This window comes from Micromys minutus (assembly GCF_963924665.1).
Source record: "Micromys minutus genome assembly, chromosome: 12".
In the NCBI taxonomy this organism is placed as follows: Eukaryota; Metazoa; Chordata; class Mammalia; order Rodentia; family Muridae; genus Micromys; species Micromys minutus.
Window position 1 is genome coordinate 30121766 of NC_137981.1, and position 19066 is coordinate 30140831.

The following is a 19066-nucleotide window of genomic DNA, read 5'->3' on the forward strand; positions in this document are numbered from 1 at the left end:
GTGTCCAGGAGGCAGGCTGCTCTGCCATTTGTGTTTCAGTCTCAGTGAAATCAGGAAGGTGCAATGCCCATCACTAAATCCATAGCTTTCTTCAGGAAGAGGAACTGTACCCTTCTGCCATGCCCAGGTGGCTAGCTTTGACATGTTGGACTTATCACAACATGGCGGCTGCCTTGAGGAAGGGTGGGTTCCTGAATTAAGAGGAGAATGTGTGTACCTACAGAAAAAAAGAGAGAGGGGGAGATCAAAGCAGAGCTTGTGTGGACATCAGGCAAGCAGGGGTCTGTTTCTTTCTCAGAAGTCAGTTTGAGGCAAAAAGGCTTAGGACCTGGTTGAATCTTGAGAACAATAAAAGGGTCCAGAGGACGTATACCTTTTGCAGCTTCTGTAAAATCCATTTGTTCTGAAGCTTAAGATACTGTGTCTTTCTTCTGTTCGTTTCCATTTTTCATTGTTAGAAGGCAGTAGCCCTGTGCTCTCTGAAGTCCAGGGGACAAGACTGCCTAAATGCAACAAAAGAGTTGTCTACCTGCTTTTCTGTTCAAAAAGGAAAGGGGGAGGGAAGGTCACTTCCTGGGATATTTTTGACATTGTGCTATTGCAACCTTTCCCACTGTCACCCAGAAGAAAGCATGTGAGGAAGTCCTTTGGGGATCAGCGTGGTGACCAGAGCATTCCTAGCATTGTACATATGCCCTATAGTTGCTGGTCTGAGTGCTCCTAGCTTGCTTGTTTGGTTCAGGGCTTCCTCCTGTGTGTGTCTGTGCCTTCCAAATGTACAAATCCCTGGAGCCTCTTGTTAAAGACACACTTAGCTGTGCTCTGCAAGTGTGCTGTTGGATTACCAATGGGCATTTTTTAAAAAGTGTCCTAAACCTTCACCTTCAGGACATTCTAACCCTAGTATGCTGGTGTCTGTCCCATCCTTTTCACCTCAGAAGAAAACATTGCTGTAAGCACTGGTGTGCACAGCTATAATGGTTGTGTACTAGTTATGGCCAGTCCCCAACCCACAGCATAGGAGCTGAGTCCAGACTTCCTGTTGTGAGGAGAGCTTATTGGAGGCAGGAGCATCAAGTGACTTAGAACTAAATAGGAGGAGGAAGGTTGCGGGTCTTGGAGTACTAGGTGGGAGCAGAGGTGCAAACAGATTCACCACCCTCACAGAATTTCTGCCCAGACGCTGCACACCAACAAGATGCTTGATTCAGAGAAAAGTAAGTTAAACCTGAGAGACACACATCTGGGCACAGGGGTCAACTACCTTGTAGTGTTTTCTACTGTAGGTTGGGATAAAGCCTTCTGGTCTGTTCTGGTGATGGGGAAGAGGACAGAGTGCAGAGCCAGCCTAACTAGGAGGGTGTATGTACAATGGACCAAGATCAATGCCAAAGCCAAAGAGCATCTTTGACAGTGACTGCTGCTTTGCCCAACTTGTATGTATGCAGCATGTGTATGTTTGTTTGCATGTGTGTGGGTACGTGTGTGTGTGTGTGTGTGTGTGTGTGTGTGTGTGTGTGTGTGTGTGTGTGTGAATGCTTGTGAGGACTGAAGTTGATGTTGGGAGATGTCTTCAATCACTCTCTATTCACTGAGACGGGTTCTCCACTGGATCTGGATTAAACCCCACCTCCATTTCTAGATACTCGCTGTAGCCAACCTGCTCCTAAGATTCTGTTTCTGTCTCCTTAGTGCTATTATTACAGATGGCAGCCAACTTTCTCAGGTTACCAAGAATCCTGAGGACCTGAAAGCTTGTCTTCATGCTTGCTCAGTAGGCACTTTCTCCACTGAACCATCCCTCAGACCCTTTATGACCTAGATTTTAGGCAAAGCAAGTATCAAAGATAATTTGTAGAGGACTGGAATCTACAGAGGGTGAAGACTTCCGTCTAGGTTTGTAGCATTTAAGATTTTTATCTCACACAGTTGTTTCTCATAGCCCAGTTTGGTACCTATGTAGTGAAAAGCAAGCCACCCCGGGTCCATGGCTGTGTGATCTATCTTTGGCTATCTCATCTCCAACCTCCTCTTCTCATTTGCTGGGGTGAGCATTTTGAAAGTTTCAGAGTCAGTTTCCATGTGGGATCAGCAAAGTTCCCCTCAGAAGGTAGCATGTGCCTGTGCCATGCTAGATTCACACCAGATGAGGCTGTCTGGAGATTGTATCCTCCTTCCTTTCCAGCTCCATCTGCCGTGGAGGGAAGAGGCCGGCTGCATTATTTCATATCCAGTAATGGACACATCAATTGCTTTTCTCTCCCCAACTCCCTTTCCAATGTTGGTCTCATTTCATTCCATCCATTTCTGACCCATCTCTGCTTCTTAGCCACCACTGTGTTTTTCTCTCTTGAAGTGTTTCCCTCCTCAGTCTTTTTGTGCCCTAGGCAAACCCACCAGCCCCAGTAACTCTACACTATGATGTCAGCCTGGCTGTGGGGCCCAGCAGAATGGAGGTGTGCTTTATGAAGTTGAGCCATGCACCCTGAGCCGTAAATACATGCCATACACATAAATGTACAGCTAACACTGCCCAGGCCCCTTCAAGGCACCGTGTTAATAAGCAGACAGTAAGTCTTTAAAATATGGAAAAGCAGTTAATCTTTCCGCTGGTAAATTCAGTGTAGGGGGTCGTTTTCCTCTGCTTTGGGGTAGCTACATGCAGGATGCCATCTCCTAGAATTTAAGAACAGTAAAATGGGGACATTCGCTATGGGGTTTTATGGCAATTATATTAAAAACCTTTGTTTGTCCTTAAGCATTTGCACCCAGTGAGTTTATATGGAACCCCTCCCCCACAAATTACCCCAGCCCTGATGGTTCAGTGCAAGTAGTAGAGCCTTCACTAGAGCCTGGCAGGTTTGTAAGTTCGATCAAGTTTCAGCCTTAGTTATACTAGGAAGGAACTCACACTTGTCTCTCTGTAAAGAAGGGAGTGCAGACTTATTTCTACAGCTGCCATAAGTGTACCCTCGTTCTCTGAGTTCTAGTTTTTTTTTTTTTCATTTTGTAAAATGAGAATGCCCATGCACCTTGCTCCTAGTATAGCTCTTTGTATATGCTTTAAAGACATATCCATACACTCTGCTTTTAAAGGTATTTGGTAGCTGAGGTTATGTCACTGATGACAATTATTACACCTGGGTAATTATTCTCCACCCTTGGCCGAAAGACTGCCACAGTCGCTGGTCATTTCGTCCGTTCCATTCTACGTATTCCATATAGAGGTGGAGCTTATAGACATGTGTTTTGATTAGTGCCTACTTTATACACAAATGCTAAGTATTGAAAGTTTTCCAGGAAGTCACAGGATAGTAAGATGCACCAACCAATTATGATACCCAAGATTACAGCACTTACTGGATTTAATTAAAGCACCTTCGAGCAGAAATGGAAGGCTAGGGAACGTCCGTACCTGTCCTCCTTAAGCTTCAGAAGTTCCCACAATCTCTCCTGTATTTTCCCCTTCCTTGTCTTACCTCTTCTCTCCCTGGCTCATGGAATGACAAGGAGAATCAGGGTGTTAGGGGCTATGGAAGGAGGCTCATCATCAGAGATGGATGCAAGGGTTAGGTGGCCTGCCTGTCATAACCTTCCAAGTGGCTGTGGTGCCTGTGAGTCAGGTGGAAAAGGAGCATTATCCATGGGTCGATTGAAAGATGACACAGATCAGCCCAGAGGTGGTGGTACCTGTGCCTTGTGAATATTTAATTTCATGTGATCTTCCATCCTTTCTGTCAGGGGGAGCACATTTCATATAGTCCTGTTGTTTTGTTTAGCCCCATGTGCTAAAGTTACTTTTGAATCATTGCTCACTTGCTGACTTGTACATATCTAGTACATGTGTTGAATTTCATCCCGTTTATTATTCTTGCTTTCTATAGGAGAATGAAGTATCCTTGAGTGTTACTACTTCATGTGTAGTTTAACAGTGGCTTCCTCTTGGGTGATGTTTAAGTGTATGTTCATGACAGTAAACAGATTCCTCCTGCTCCTTCCTTGGTACCATGTACACCACAGAGGGAACACACTTGAGCCTACCCAGATAACCCCCTATTGGTGGTCAACCAAGTAGGTTCTAGTCTTTTCACTTCATGACACAATGCTTCCAACGGCTTATCTAAATACTAGATTTTTAGAGCTTTTCTCAGGAGGTACTCAACAGAGTGTCTAAATGGATTCCACTGTTATAAATATTTCATGCTGGCTTTAAAATTTCACTTTTGAGACCTAGAGACATGGTTAAGTCTCTCAGTGGTTAAGAACACTGACTGCTCTTCTACAGGATGCAGACTCAATTCCTAGTGCCCACCTGCCAGTTGTTAACTGTTAGTAATTCTAGTTCTAAGGGATCCATTACCTACCATCTTTCGGCTTCCAAGGGCACCACGTGTATACATGGTGCTCAGACATATATACCAGCAAAACACTCAGACTCATTGACATAAAATGAAAATCTGAACGTTTCCTTTTTCAGTGGTAGTCTAGAATGCTGTATGCATTTACAAACATCCTCTACGTAAATATTTCTTCAGGCTTTGGGTCACCCAGAGAAAAATGGGTTTCAATCTCTTCATCTCCTTTAAAGTTGGGAGTTTCCAGCCTTTAGTAATTTTACAACTCTCGCCACATATTCACTGTCCGCACCTGTCTTATAGACTTGCTCTTGGGTAGAGAAAATTCCTTCCTTGCTCTTTCTATAAAACCTATTTTTCCTTCAATTTTCCAAATGACTTTTTAATTTTAAAATCACCTCTGAATTGCCACCTCAGCCTCTGTGTAAGATTGATTTCTTTTGGGTTTTTGGTTAAGATCACTTTGAAGAACAAAGATAATTTTGGGACATATATCCCAACTCCTTCCCGAAACAGTGTGCCTCCTTCCAATTTCAGGTTGTTTCTTTATGGTCTGCAGGGCTCATCCTTTTCTTCATGAAAGAAAACATTTTACTGAGTTTATTCCTGGGCCTTCATAGTAGTTATCAGCACCATCAATGGGTTTTTTATTCTGAAATACAATATGTTCCATTGGTTATTGCCAATGTGAGGTTATAGTTTTATGTGATGACAATATAACCAGTCAACTGGCTGGATTCTTTTATTAGTTCCAGTGGCTGGTCAGTGGGTTCATGTGGGTTTCCTAAGAACACAGCCGGATCTGTTCTGTGGGTGATGTGGCAGCTCTCACTTGGGGGTCAATTCCTGGAGAGCATTTCAGTTTTGTTCACTGTAACTGGTCTGCTCCTATGTTTTATAGCTTGTCTGGATGGAGATACTTTGAGCTTGACTCCCCAAGGTGTGCTTTCTCTATGTTCCACATTGTTTGCAGGGGAGTTCCGCATGGTGGCTGAAGATACTTAACTGGTTTTGTTATCCTGTGACTTCTAGGATCAGAAGTGTCAAAAGTTGATCTGTGTTAAGATGGCTTTAATCCACAGACCGACAATGTGGCTTGTTCTCAGCACTCTTGCTTGCTCTTTAGGCTTCCGATTTCATTATTATAAGTTCAGTCATGGAGTCAACACATACTGAACTGGAATCTCTGTCCCAGGCTCAGCTCTAGAACCTGGAGATATGAGAAGATACAGACACTCAGATAGAGCCTGTTTTCCATGAAAATTGTACTTTACCACAGAGGAGGAAGCAAGAAGGCAAAGGAAAGTGCTGAAGTCACTAGTCCTTGGCTGCCACTATTCCTTTTGAAGTAGGAGAGAATAGAGCCAACGTAGAGAGAATTTGTACAAGAAAACGGGAGTGGAGGGAATGAGAGGGGACAGAAAGGGAATCAATAGGTATCATACTGTAGACAATAAGGACACCGCCAGCAGCTGAAGGCACAGTTTAAGGAGAATGGCTTCTGAAGAGAAGTCGTGATGGTGTGCCTGTGGCTGAAGTAGGGAGGGGTGATGGACACATGAGATGATGTATTCTTTGAGGAGGCTTGTATGCCTCCTGTGCTCATGAGGTCTATCTTGCAGCAGCCTAAGTGGTACACTTTGAAGAGAAAACCCAGCCCCATGGGGAAGAGGAGAGCAGGACAAGGGCACAGATGTAAGATCATGTGTAAACGTTATTTACTAACTCTATTAGTTATTAATATGACCTGGCCAGATACCCAGTAATCAAGGCAGAGTTCTATATAACTTTTAAAATCAGCCTTAGTTCAATTACTAGGCTATTACCCCTAATGGATTTTTCTGTATGCTAGACTGTGAAATTCCCCAAGTACTTGTTTAAGTTTCATCCTCAGGGTCCACTTCTCCTGACCATGTGCTTATGATCCATCCAGCATCAGGGCAGCCTCCTTCTCTTTCACTGTTCATAGAACTTTTAGAGCCGTCTTAATTCTTAGCTTATAATCACAATGGGGAAATGGCATTCTAGTGTCAGTCTCAATACTGCCTGTCCAGTTTCCCTTGGCAGAATATGAGTATGCGTGCAGTATCCTACCGAGGCTCTGTACTGTGGGTATCTTGAAGACTCATGGGCTTTTAAGTCCTGCCCATTTTCTGTAATAGGCTATTATTCCTAATCTTTGAACTCAGAAGTGTTGACTATTGGGTTTCATCTCTAGCCACATTGTCCATAACTCTGATGAGCTGAAGTGAAGTTTCTTTTTCCACCTTTGAGTCAGAAACAGATTGCCCAGACTTTTTATATTTACTCAAATACGTGAATATATTCTACTAAAAGGGTTTATCTTTTATACTTTTTGAAATATTTTTTCTCTTCTAAATAAAATATTTCTTGGATTATAGAAAACTAAACCTTTCATAAAATTCTTAATTCAGTACCTATCCTTCCTGGGTTGTGTCTTCTGGTTTTAATACTTCTTTAGTTTTGGTAAGCCTACCATGAATGTTGTTGTCACAGATGACTAAATGCTTTATGGAATTTGGATAAAAAGAATGTATTTGAATTTTTGGAATCACATACAAGAGTCTGTGGGGTAGAAATGCCTCCAAAGTAAATGGAAGTCTGAATTCACAGTGCTTCAGACCTAGTGGCAGTGGCCATATGGTCTAGAGCTTGGAGTCCATTGGGTTATGCCTATAAACTGAAGTTCATGTGGTATAGTTAGTTAGGTCCTATGCTGTGGAAAACCTGACCGTACAAAACTGATAGGCAGGGCAGGCTACATATGTTAGGAAACATGGCACTGCAGTAAACTGACTGATTGCCATGCATTTACTATACTTAATAGTTACAAACAGTAGTAGTTAGCCAGACAGTAGTCAGTTGGTTGCATCTAGTTAATATCTTTTCCTTTTCTTCTAATAAGTTCTCTCATTTTGGCTAGGGTGAGGATGTTTTAAAATAAAGATGGCCCCCGGAAAGAAGAGCATCCGGGGAGGTTTAAAATAGTGACTTGGCAAAAAAGAATCTAGAATTTTTCTTTACATTATATTAACATGAGAGAATCATGTCCGAGGACTGTAAAATTTGCAGTACATAAGCATGCTGGAGTCTTGTAAAGAATGTGAATAAGCAAGAAGGCCTCATGGTATCATCATGCATGGATAGGTGTGATGGCATCATGTCTGAGACCAAGTACAGCACAGTTTGTTATACAGAAAAGAACACTAAGCAAATTCTTCATCTTCCACAACCTCTAAGAGTTCTAACAGTGTCTTTAGGGTGGTAAGGGATATACTTTAATAATGAGAGTCAATAGAGTAATTAGAGGCATGCAGCATTTCGTTTCCTTTCTCAGCACAGTGGGAAATGAATGAGTTTTCCAATGTCCATGTGGACACTTCATAGAAACAAGATGAGGCACCTGTGAAGTAAGACATACTGTGGGGCCAAGAGTTTAGCCATTGAAGACTGACGGGGTCTTTTTCAAGGAAGCCGAGGGAATTTGGCATGAGGTGTCTTTTTCAATAAAGAAAATCACCTGCCTTTACATCCTACTTGTCAAATCTGTTGTTTCTCAGGAGTTCACTATGGAAAGAGCCTAGATTCCAGTGGTAAAGATATTTAGATCTGTTCCTCAATTGGTGCATGTCATCATAAAACATGGGCCAGCCCCGGGGATAGGAGTTGCTCTTTTGTAGAATTCTACAAAATATAGGAAGTCTCAAAAACAAAAATAGTAAAACCAGTTCATGTTTCGAATAGTTTTGAACCAAGACACACTTTATTTTTCTACAATAATGCCAGTCCTTACCAAGGTAAAACCAATCTTTACCCTGTCAGTAAAATAAGATTGGTTTTGTCAGAAAATTCTTTTAAGGGTAGAAGACTGGGTGGTCCAAGAAATGAAAATATTCTTGGCAAAAGACCATTCAAATTTGACAAAGAAATCTGTTTTTTTTCTATTCTTCATTCAATATTAGATTATAATTAATTGCATATAATAACAAGACCTGTCAGGTTTCCAAACCTCTCATATAACTTCGGAACACATTAATAATTTGCTTAACTAAATATAGATGTAATATGTGTCCTTTGAATGCCAGAGTTCCATGGAAATCCAAAAGTTAGCTTCATACCATAAAAGGATTAAGTCTGGAATTTGTTAAGCACATAAATGTTTTAAATATTTAGCTGAGTAGGGTCATTATAAAATAAAACCAAGGTGATAAAATGCAAAATTCACTTGAAAAACAGGTTTACTACAGTATAATTGATAGGCATTTGAAGTATGCCACCTGATGATTCTGACATAATTATTTATATATGGCATGGAACTGTAGCCACAATAAACACAGAAAGTTTGCCCATCACTCTAAGAGTGCTGCTTGTCCCTTGGAATTACTTCCTTCATTCCCTTCCCAGTGCCCCCTACCCCATGGAAACCACTGGTCTTTAATTTGTCTCTAGAAATTTACTTGCTATTTGTATTTTATAGAATTTGTCATTAAGAGAAAAAGCAAGCCATGCATTAATATTCCTTTGTCTTGTTTCTATCACCCTGCACAATTACTCTGAGATTCATCAATGTCAAAGTTTGTAACAAGGAATGTCCCATTGTGTAAATACTAAACAATAGTTTTTTTTTACACTTCTCTTTAGTTTATTTTTAGTAAGACATATTAATTGTACATCTTTGTGGGGTATTATTATGGCAATTCAACACATGTATACAATAGTTAATAATCAAATCAGAGCACAAGCATTTCTATCTCTTTAGCCATTAATCATGGTATGTGCTAGAATTGTAATGCTCCTAGCATTTTGAAGCATGTAGCTCACTTCATCATATAGTTGTGCACTGTGAACAGCTCCTATCCCTCCAGGTCTTTATGCATCCCTGTCCCTAGTGACTACTATCCCATTCATTCTTCTACAAGCCTGACTTCAGCTCCCAAAACAGAGAACATCATGTGGTCTTGTGTTCTGACTTATTTCACATATCAAAACAACCCCCAGTTCTATCAGTGTTGCTACAAATAATACAGTTTGGTTCTGCAGCTGGTAGATGTTCTGTGCCAGTTTTCCTGTGTAGATGCAGCATCTGTGCATGCATGTCTGGGCAGATGTTTGCATCCATGTGTGTAAGCTAGAGATAGAATTTACATGTCTTCCACTATCACTGCTTCAGAAGGGTTGGTTGTTCAAGGAGCCCTGTTGATGGTCCTGTGTCCCTCCTCATCCACTATCATAGATTACCTATAGGTGGGTGCTGGGATCAAGTCATTGTGCTTGCTTAGCAAGTGTTTTATGAATCATTTATATACTATTATATATATATATATATATATATATATATATATATATATATATATATATATAGAGAGAGAGAGAGAGAGAGAGAGAGAGAGAGAGAGTTTTCTTTATTCATTCATCTAAAGAATATCTACTTTGAGTCTATATCTTAACAACTGAATCAAACTGCAAAAGCACTTTAGTATAATGATTCCATTATTTGAATATGACTTGGAATTGTTGAATATATGATGGTTCTATTTCCTGGGGTTTGTTGTTGTTTGAGAAAGCTCTGTATTGCTTTCTATAATGGCCATGATTTTCTCCAATCGTATATAAGAGTTCCCTTTTTTCAGTATTCATTGGTCATTGTCCTTGTTTTTGTTGTTGTTGCAATACCCATTTTAAATGGGGCACAATGATTCCTTACCGTGGTTTCATTTGCTTTTATTTTCTTTACTAGAGATCAAGTCCAGCACTACATGCATATTTGTTTAGCCATCTAGTACTAGGGTACATCCCAGTGTACTGTGATTTGGGTTTGCATATTACAAATGAGACTTGGCATATTTCCATGCCCTTGTTGTCCACTTGTAAGATTTTTTTTTTTTTTTTTTTTTGAGGAATGAACGTCTATTTAGTTCTTTTGCTTATTGTTAGATCTTATTATTATAATCATAGGTATATTGTAATAGGAGCCTTATACACATGAGTGAAGGTGCCTTTGGAGGCTGAAGGCGGCTGGTAGATCTCCTGGCACTGGAGTTATTGTTGGTTGTGAACCTGCACCCTCTGTGAGAGCAGTAAATGCTTTTAACTGATGAATCATCTCCCCAGGCTCTGTTTACTGCCATTTTAAAAATTAGATATTATGATGCTTCTAGATTTGTGTATATTAGGGGTTATTGATTTGCTTTTACTTTGTGTATTTTACTTTTTAAAAATATATTTTGAGAATTTCATCCACTGTGATCTAATTTTGTCCAGCCTTCCTTTCTTTTCTCCAACATATGTCAGACTCTAACACAACACCCCCCTCAACTTCAACACCCCCCTCAACTTCAACTTTATGTCTTCTCATCCTTCTTCATCCTCTTCCTTCCCCTTTTTAAATTCTACCATTTCCCATTAGTGCATACAAAATCTACTATCTTGAGTTATGTTCTTTTTGTGCCTGATTTTGAGTCTTTATTATATTTATTAATTTTTATGTATTTATTGTGATGATATGATTTCTTGCCAATGCCTTACACCACATTTATTAATCTAAGCATATCCAATCATCCATAAATCCCTAGGATGACTTTCTGAGCCATGGGTGTTTGACATTTTGATGAACTAGGGAATTTGGCTTGCTGGTATTTTATTGAGAAATTCAGCATTTGTTTTTATCACTGATAGCACTCTCTAATTTTTTTCTTGTTTGTATATCAGGGAATATTGGTCTAATAAGAATTATGACAGAATTCCTTCCATCTCAACTTTTGGAATAGATTAAGGAGAATTGAGATTAGCCATTCTTTAGGTATTTCTGCTTGAGATGATCAGTATATGTAAAATAATATTTAATAAACTTACACCCATCTTGCTTCAAATGAATGTGACTCAAATTAGGTTCTACATAATTACTGGAGGGTTGCTTTTAATCTAAATCTCTAATGCTAGTCTGGCTACTACCTCTTTTGCTACTATCCTTGGCTGGATAATTTTTATACTTCTTTGGAGGTATCATAATTAAGTATTTGTGCTGAACTCTGTACAGTGTTTATGACTGGTTTCTTACCAGTTTTCTAAAGCAGCCTTTATGAGTTACAGATGCTTTGGACTTGGCTATAAGAGAGATGAAAAGCATATTGTGGGATTACTCTAAATTCAAGTGATCTCAGCATTGTCTGTCTGCATGATCTAGCCTTGCTACAACAGTTATTGAAGGTAGTTGCTTGATCTGATGCTGGAGGAGGGCTTGTGGTAATAGCTGCCACATCTCTGTGGAGTAGGATAAAGAGGTCTGGTTTTTGGTCTCTCAGAGTAAAAGACACCAGGTATTGCAGTACCAACTGTTATAGTCTGACTGTTACACCCTTACCTGCTTTAACAAAGCTGCATGAAATAGTTAGTACCCTGTATAGGAAAGGGCAAGTGGTGACCTTCCCTAGTTTCTATACAGAAGGATTTGAGCTCAAAACCAAAACTGGGCACTGGTACAGATGTCCTAAAACATGTCATCAGTGCCTGCACATACACATTCAAACACACATTAACACTCACACACGCCAAAGAGACGTATCATTGCATGCAGAGAAAAACCTACATTTACAGATGAACCTAAAGCCCTTGGTGTAGCAACAACATTGAACTACTGAACCCTCTTTGCACTGGGCCACTTTCTCCAGTGTAATCTTTCTAACTAGACTCTCTTGCTTTGCTTGCTATTATCAACATGTCTGACCAGTTCTCTTTTACATGTCAGAAAAACCTGGAGCCACTTCTCGGGCACCCAGCAGGCCTCAATATCAGTACAAGAGAAAACCATCTTCTCTTATTTAAACAGATATGTAGATGCACGTTACCGAGATGTTGGAGATGCAGTCTGCTAGGGCCAGTGAAAATGGGAACCATCTTTCCCATGAGCACATACCTATTTTAAGGAGGCTATAGCTAGAACCTGCTCATAAGACCCTCACAAAAAACAAGCAAAAAAACCAAGCAAGCCCCAGAATTTCCTCCCTCCCCTGTTCTTTCTCTATCAAAGCTTCCCAGTTTGGTAAGCAAAGAATCAAATTTAATAGCAATATGAAGTTACTCCCCAATAATGTAAACATTAAGTAGATCATCCTTAAATTTTCCCATTAAGGTGCCATCAGCATTAGACCTAAAAAGCTGTCATTACTTCCCAAATATTCCTCCTCTGTCAAATTTATGCTTCCACAAAGGCTCCTAAACTCAAAACCATCCAGCCTTCTGTGCCAGCATATGGGTCAGGAGTCTTGAGCAGTTTATGTTCTGTTCTGAGAGCATCTTCCCTTCCTCTGTTTTTGCCATGAAATCAGTTCCTCCCACTGTAGTTTGGGTTCATTCTATATGACTGTGGAAAGTGACAGAGCTCAAAACCTTCTACGTGTATCCTCTTGGATTATTCAAGAGTATTTCTTCTGACCCAGGAATCAAGGGTTGTGGGCAACATGACACCACTGTGTTTCTCAAGGTCCCTTGCATATCCACAAAATTCAGTCACTTTCTTAAATGTACCTTTTTAGGCCAGGCGGAATAAGCACTGCTTATCCTGGCATCTTTAGAAGCTAGTACTCATTACATTTCTATACTAAAAGGGGGAAATCTTAATGATTGAGAGAAAGATGAAACTACAAGTATAAATAATGGAGGGGCCACATGAAAAAAAAGCCTACTGATAATAAACAGAAGTTTCAAGAAGTGTTTAGTCAGTAGATACCCAAACATAATGAACTAAGAATAGGACTTATTAATCAAAAACAGGATGCTGGCCCCAGAAACAATTCTCCAATATCCATTTGAGGAGTCATCTCGTGCTGAGGTTTGGGACAGAAACAGTCCATGTTGATGCATGGCCACAATCCAAGTGACTAGCAAAAGTAGATACTCTCTGGGGGTCCATTTTAGGCACCAAAATTGTTGATATAAAATAACATGCCTGATTCAATAAAAATGAGAAGATAATTTATTCTAAACCAAATATGAATGACCATGGCCTGAAAACAGATTCAAGTCACCCTGAATGACATATTCCACCATGGAGGAAGTTACATCAACTTTTGAGGTCACCTAACTAAACAAAATAGCAAGGAAATACATTTTCCAAATACATCAGTGGGGACATTTAACAAAGCAAGGTTTCTGATGTGATCTTAGCATTCTTAGCTCTGGTGTTAATAGGACTTAGGCCTTTTCTGAGCTTATTCCCAGAGAGCATTTCTAATACTCATAAGAATGTTAAGGTCAATACAATGTTAATGAGAATATCTATTAAAAGGACAAAGATAGACCATGATGATTTTAGCTCTCCCCCTACCTCACCCCAAATATTTGCACACTTCCAATGCTCTAGATATCTAAGACCAAGTACTCAGCAAGATCTTTCACATCCATCACATGGTCCTTCAGATCACAGCAGGACAATGACAATGACGCCATCAGGCTCACCACAGTTGGATGCGTGTTCTGACAGATACCAATGTCTGGAGTTGTTATAAAATCTTAGTTCTGCAATTAACATGTGTTCTAGACCCTCTTCAATGTCTATAGCCTCAGTTTCACTGAAAACATTCTCCTCTTTTCTGGGCAGATATACAACAAAGTGGTACAGGAATGGGTCTAGGAAATGAATTGTCTAGTTGGTTATTGGTACACAGCAGATTTGAGGGAGAAGAAAAATAAGTCCTCCCAAAGAAAATCAAGAGCAGAGTAAGATAATGCTTCAGGTTCTGGACTTTCTTTTACCAGACTTGAAGGTGTTTGGTAGAGAAACAGGAAATAACTTGCTTGACTTTCATTGTCAGAGTCCTGAGATCTAGGGAATGTAGTTAGATATGAAGAAGGTAAATTTTGAAAATGGAGGCAAAATCCCAGTTTCATCAAACTAAATGATACTAACTTCAAGTGAATACATCTGTTGTTTTCTCATTCCAGCTTAGTATTTTCAATTAAAGCACTTCATTGAGAAAGGCAACTTCCTGGGAGAGTTCTTCCCACACAGGAGGGAAGTATTCCTATACATCTTTTCACTTGAGAAATGGTGTAGTGGTTCATTTTACCTATCAAGTGAACACAATCTGGAATCATCTGGGAAGAGAATCTCAAGGCATGGTTGTCTAGATCAAATTGGGCTATAGACAAGTCTTCATCTTGTGTATGCTAACTGAGGTGGAAAAATCCACCAACTGTGGGAGGCATCCTTCCCTAGGCTAAGGACCCTAAACTATGTATGTGAGGATGGAGAAAATGAGCTGAGCTAAGATCGCCTGAATTCACAGTTTGTTGTTCCTAATTATGAATATGATATAACCAGCTATCCTGAGCCTCCAAGCTGTGAGTTCCCTGCAAGGATGAACTATAACCTGGGGAAGAAGACAGATAGTAAGTGACCTCTCACCATCTCACTACCTTTTGTTCCCACAGGTCCTTTGTCATCCAGCAAATCCCGAGTAGCAATCTGTTCATGGTGGTGGTAGATAGTAGCTGTCTCTGTGAGTCTGTGGCACCTATCACCATGGCGCCCATTGAAATCAGGTATATCCTTTTGTGTGTGGTTCCAGCCGCCATGGCTACCATTGGAAACGGGAAACAACTGAAAGGCAAGTGGAGGGAGACATGTCATAGAGGGAAAGTTTCCATCTGGATATAGAGGGAAGTGATTAAGCTACTTTAGTGCCATGTTCAGACCCCTGAAGTTCCGAGTGAGAGAAGTCATTGTCAGAAGCATACCTTAACTACAGTCAACATAATGAATCCCTTAAGTGTGAACGGTTAAAGGCTCAGAAGATCAGACGACGTCCGGAATCCTGCCACGGCTTCCATCCTGAGGCAAGTCTGAGAACCATTGCCATTTTTTTTCTCTTCCCATCAGATTTACAATGTTTACCTCATAGTGACCGAGAACTACAGCTAAAACCTTGACTCAGGGGAAAATTCTCAGGAAACGAAAACAAGAGCTAGTAGTTCTGGATTATCAGCCCATCTATGGCTTATTTCATCTCTGCTTAGTAATTGTTTCCTTTGGTGTCCATATGTTTTTTTAAAAATCTTTTTCTATGTTTCCTATTTTAGGTATGTTGCAATTTTTATCATGCACAAGGCAGCTCTATTGTGGTTTATTTAATCTTAAGTGGATGATGAAGTGAGTTCCCACTGCTTAGTTCAGAAAGCTTTTTGTTTACAAGGAATTCACTTAAAGAAGGTGGCAGTTTTGGTATCACATGATCAGCTCCAATGGCAAGGAATGATAAGCAAGAGCCAGGCTGTTCAGCCTTTTGACACTTCAGTATACTATCCTCGGTAAACCTGCTGGACTCATTCATGGCAGTTCTGGGAGGTGTGTGGGCTTCAGGCTAGACACAACTGCATCCAAACCCCTTAATTATCACACCTGTGACAATGAGTGCTAAATCAAGTACGTTCCTGACAGCTGTGAGTTTGCATGCATTCTTCAGGGACATCATTTTAAACCAAGAAAAGTAAGTTTATAACTGAACTCTATTCTACCACCAATCAAAGTAGAAAGTTTGCCTAGATCCATAAGCTATGGCGAGATCTAGTGCCCACTGTTGAAAAATGTCACCTTGGCCTTTTTTCATGTTTGTGCATTTATTTTCAAATAACAAATGATCATAATGTGCTGAAGGCACTCTGGTTTATAAGATGTTAGAAATCAGTATACTACCTATAATAATTAGTGTCAGTATTTCATCTATAATAAGTTTGCTAAAAATTTTTCCTTCTATACTCAAAGGGGAAATTGATAACAACATGTTGTATATATCATACATATATTAAAATATTTTTAATATTTCAATGAGTCTAGCCAAATGTCACTATGCAAGTATAAACAATGAGACGTAAAATCAGGAATTGAGCTAGGTGTGGTATCTACACCTATACTACAGAACCTGGGAGGCAGAGGCGGGAAGAGAGCAAGTTCAAAGCCAGTCTTAGGTACAGAGTGAGACACTGTCGGGAATGCATACTTGAAAAACTAGGCAATCAAAATAAAAGTTACTAGAGCTAACAAGATAATTTTTGGTAATCTGATATAAAATAAACATTAAAAATTGGCAGCTTTTCTTTTTTTCTAGAGTAATCAGATAGGGGTCAGTATAACCAGGAAGTAATTTTATAAGGAAACAGTCATGAAAAGAATATTTAGGTTAGTCTTACATGCCAAAATAGTAGCCTCATGAATAATCTAGACATTAGAAAGATACCATATTATCTAAGGCTGGAAACTATGGAAGAACAATAGACCTGTATAACTCTTTTAAATGTTTTCACCTACCTAGAAAAAATATAACAAAGCCAGTAGCAACTTTAAAGAAGTTCAAATGATACTTACAGCCCAAGATTATTAAAGTAGCAAAAGGTAAAAATACACCTAGTTCTAATTCAGCAAAAGCAGGAACTCAGCCTTATAAATGGTGTGAATATAAAGGGATGGAGCTCTCATGCAGCATTTGATTAGAACAGTCTGAGGTTGGAGAGATGGCTCAGGACTGACAAATCTTCCAGGGTTCACTAGTTCAATTCCCAGCACCTAAACGGCAGTTCATAACTGTCTGGAACTCCAGGATCAGACCCCTTATATAGACATAAAAGCTGGCAAAACACCAATGCATATTATACATACATACATATACAATACATATACATATACATATACATATACATATACATATACATATATACACATACACATATACATTACATATACATATACATATACATATACATGTATGGGTGTATATATATATATATATATATATATATATATATATATATATATATATATATATATATATATATGATCTGTTCGGTAATGAGTTTAATAATGGGGTTTTACAATCAAGTCATACTGGCTTGTTAAAGGACTTCCTGTAGAGTTGCTCATGTTACTATCACAGGCTCATGTCTGTCAGGAAGTATCAGGCCTTGTCACTCACAGCACACAGGTGAAAATCTACTTTTTGTCTTGGAATGACAAATTACACAACTGAAGACAGGAAGGTTTGGTTTGGCTCACGGTCCGAGAAGGGACACCCCACATGGCAGGAAAGGAATGATGCAAGTCCTGAGCAAGAGACAGACCCATCATCATCAAATTCTGTACTCCATTAAAAAAACATTTCCAAATATGAAAGAGAAAATTTTCTCAAACACTGCAAGACTTTTAAGAGGAAGTTGTTCAAACAGAATAAATATGATACTAATAGAAATCAAATAAATAAAGGTAAATATGTAAAAAAAAAAGTCTCAAGTTTTACATCCTTATTCTGGGTACCTTTCCCATTACCAGAGGCACAGGCAAGTCCCACAAATGGTAGAGACTCACATCTAAAAGCAAAAAAGAGTTGAGAAAATAAATGCCCATTAATTAAACACACACACACACACACACACACACAAACCAGCCAAAGAGAATAGAAAAATAGTGAAGCAAACAGCATGTCTAAATGCATTTAAGAGAAAGGAACACATGAAACGATTTTTCCAAACTAGGTCTCTTTCCTCCAAATAAAAAGATGGCTGGAGGAGAAGGTTCTGAGCTGACTGTTCTCTTCAGATTTATCTGGTGCTTAATTCTTCTCCAAATAGAAACTGCTGTGCTTTTATAGGATCACAGCAAACTCCTGTACCAACAGCCCTTCACCTCTTGAATCCTCTACATTAGCAGTTCTCAGGCCATTGGTCACTAACCCTTTGGCAAATCATAACAGTGGCAACATTACAGATATGAAGAGGCAATGACAATCATTTTATGGTTGAGGGTCACTGCAACAAGACGAACTGTATTAAAGGGTTACAGCAAAAGGAAGGTTGAGAAGCACTGCCCTACATACTTTTCAGAGGGCCTGGGAGATGTGGCTCAGTGAATCAGTGACCATTCCTGCAAAGAACCTCAGTTTGGTTCCCAGCACCTGCTTCTGGTGGCTTACAATTGCTATGACTTCAGTTGATCAGCTGTCCTCTTCTGGACTCACAGTCAGACCCTTGACACACACTTTAAAATTTAAGATAATTCAAAGAGTGATCTGAATATTTTGTGCATTAACAACTGCAGTTAGATATGTGGCTCTCTAGCTTTGGTTGGGTTTTAGACAAATCCGTGTCCTTCCATCGCCGAGTCAGAAGACTCTGGAACCCTCATCAGTATGAAAATTGCAAAGCTTCCAATTCTCTCAGCAGCTGTTTCGTTTCTAACCAGCCACTGCTTTTCCCACAGGAGAATGCGAGAGAGTGTGGGGGTGCATCAAGTCTCCAGGCCCAGGGGGCCTTGCTGCTGCTACCCCTGGTTTCGAGTCTCTTCTCAAGGTGACACTAACAGGATGTTCTTTTGGCATGCTATAAATCATGGATAAACTGTGAACCCAACTATGGTGCGACCTAGGAGACATAAGCATAGCCCAGCCGTCAGCATCTCATGAATTTAAACTGTGCGTGATAGAAACTCTAACAGGTACATTGACAAAAAAAAAGTTATCTTTTTACTTTGCCAGTCATGCAAATGTGAGTTTGCCACATGATCACCCTTCATCAGAAATGGGGCTGTACTGGGTAGGCAGTGTCCTTCTGCTTGAAAACCATGGAAACCAATTTAAAACTGTGTACTTTTTAAATAAAGTATATTAAAATCATAATCACCTTTGTTTGGAATTTATCATTTTGTGGGC

General features: G+C 39.7%; 1 protein-coding gene across 1 annotated transcript in view; it reads left to right on the top strand.

Moving 5' to 3' along the window:
* The window catches only part of CACNA2D3 (calcium voltage-gated channel auxiliary subunit alpha2delta 3), a gene marked incomplete at both ends in the record, with an annotated part of 779660 nt that extends 760949 nt beyond the window's left edge, over positions 1–18711 (top strand). Inside the window, 3 exons of the mRNA XM_080926621.1 lie at positions 14805–14915; positions 15122–15209; positions 18619–18711. Coding sequence (XP_080782747.1) covers positions 14805–14915; positions 15122–15209; positions 18619–18711 — 292 coding nt within the window. The remainder of the gene's footprint in view (positions 1–14804; positions 14916–15121; positions 15210–18618) is intronic.
* Between the last annotated feature and the right edge of the window lie 355 nt (positions 18712–19066).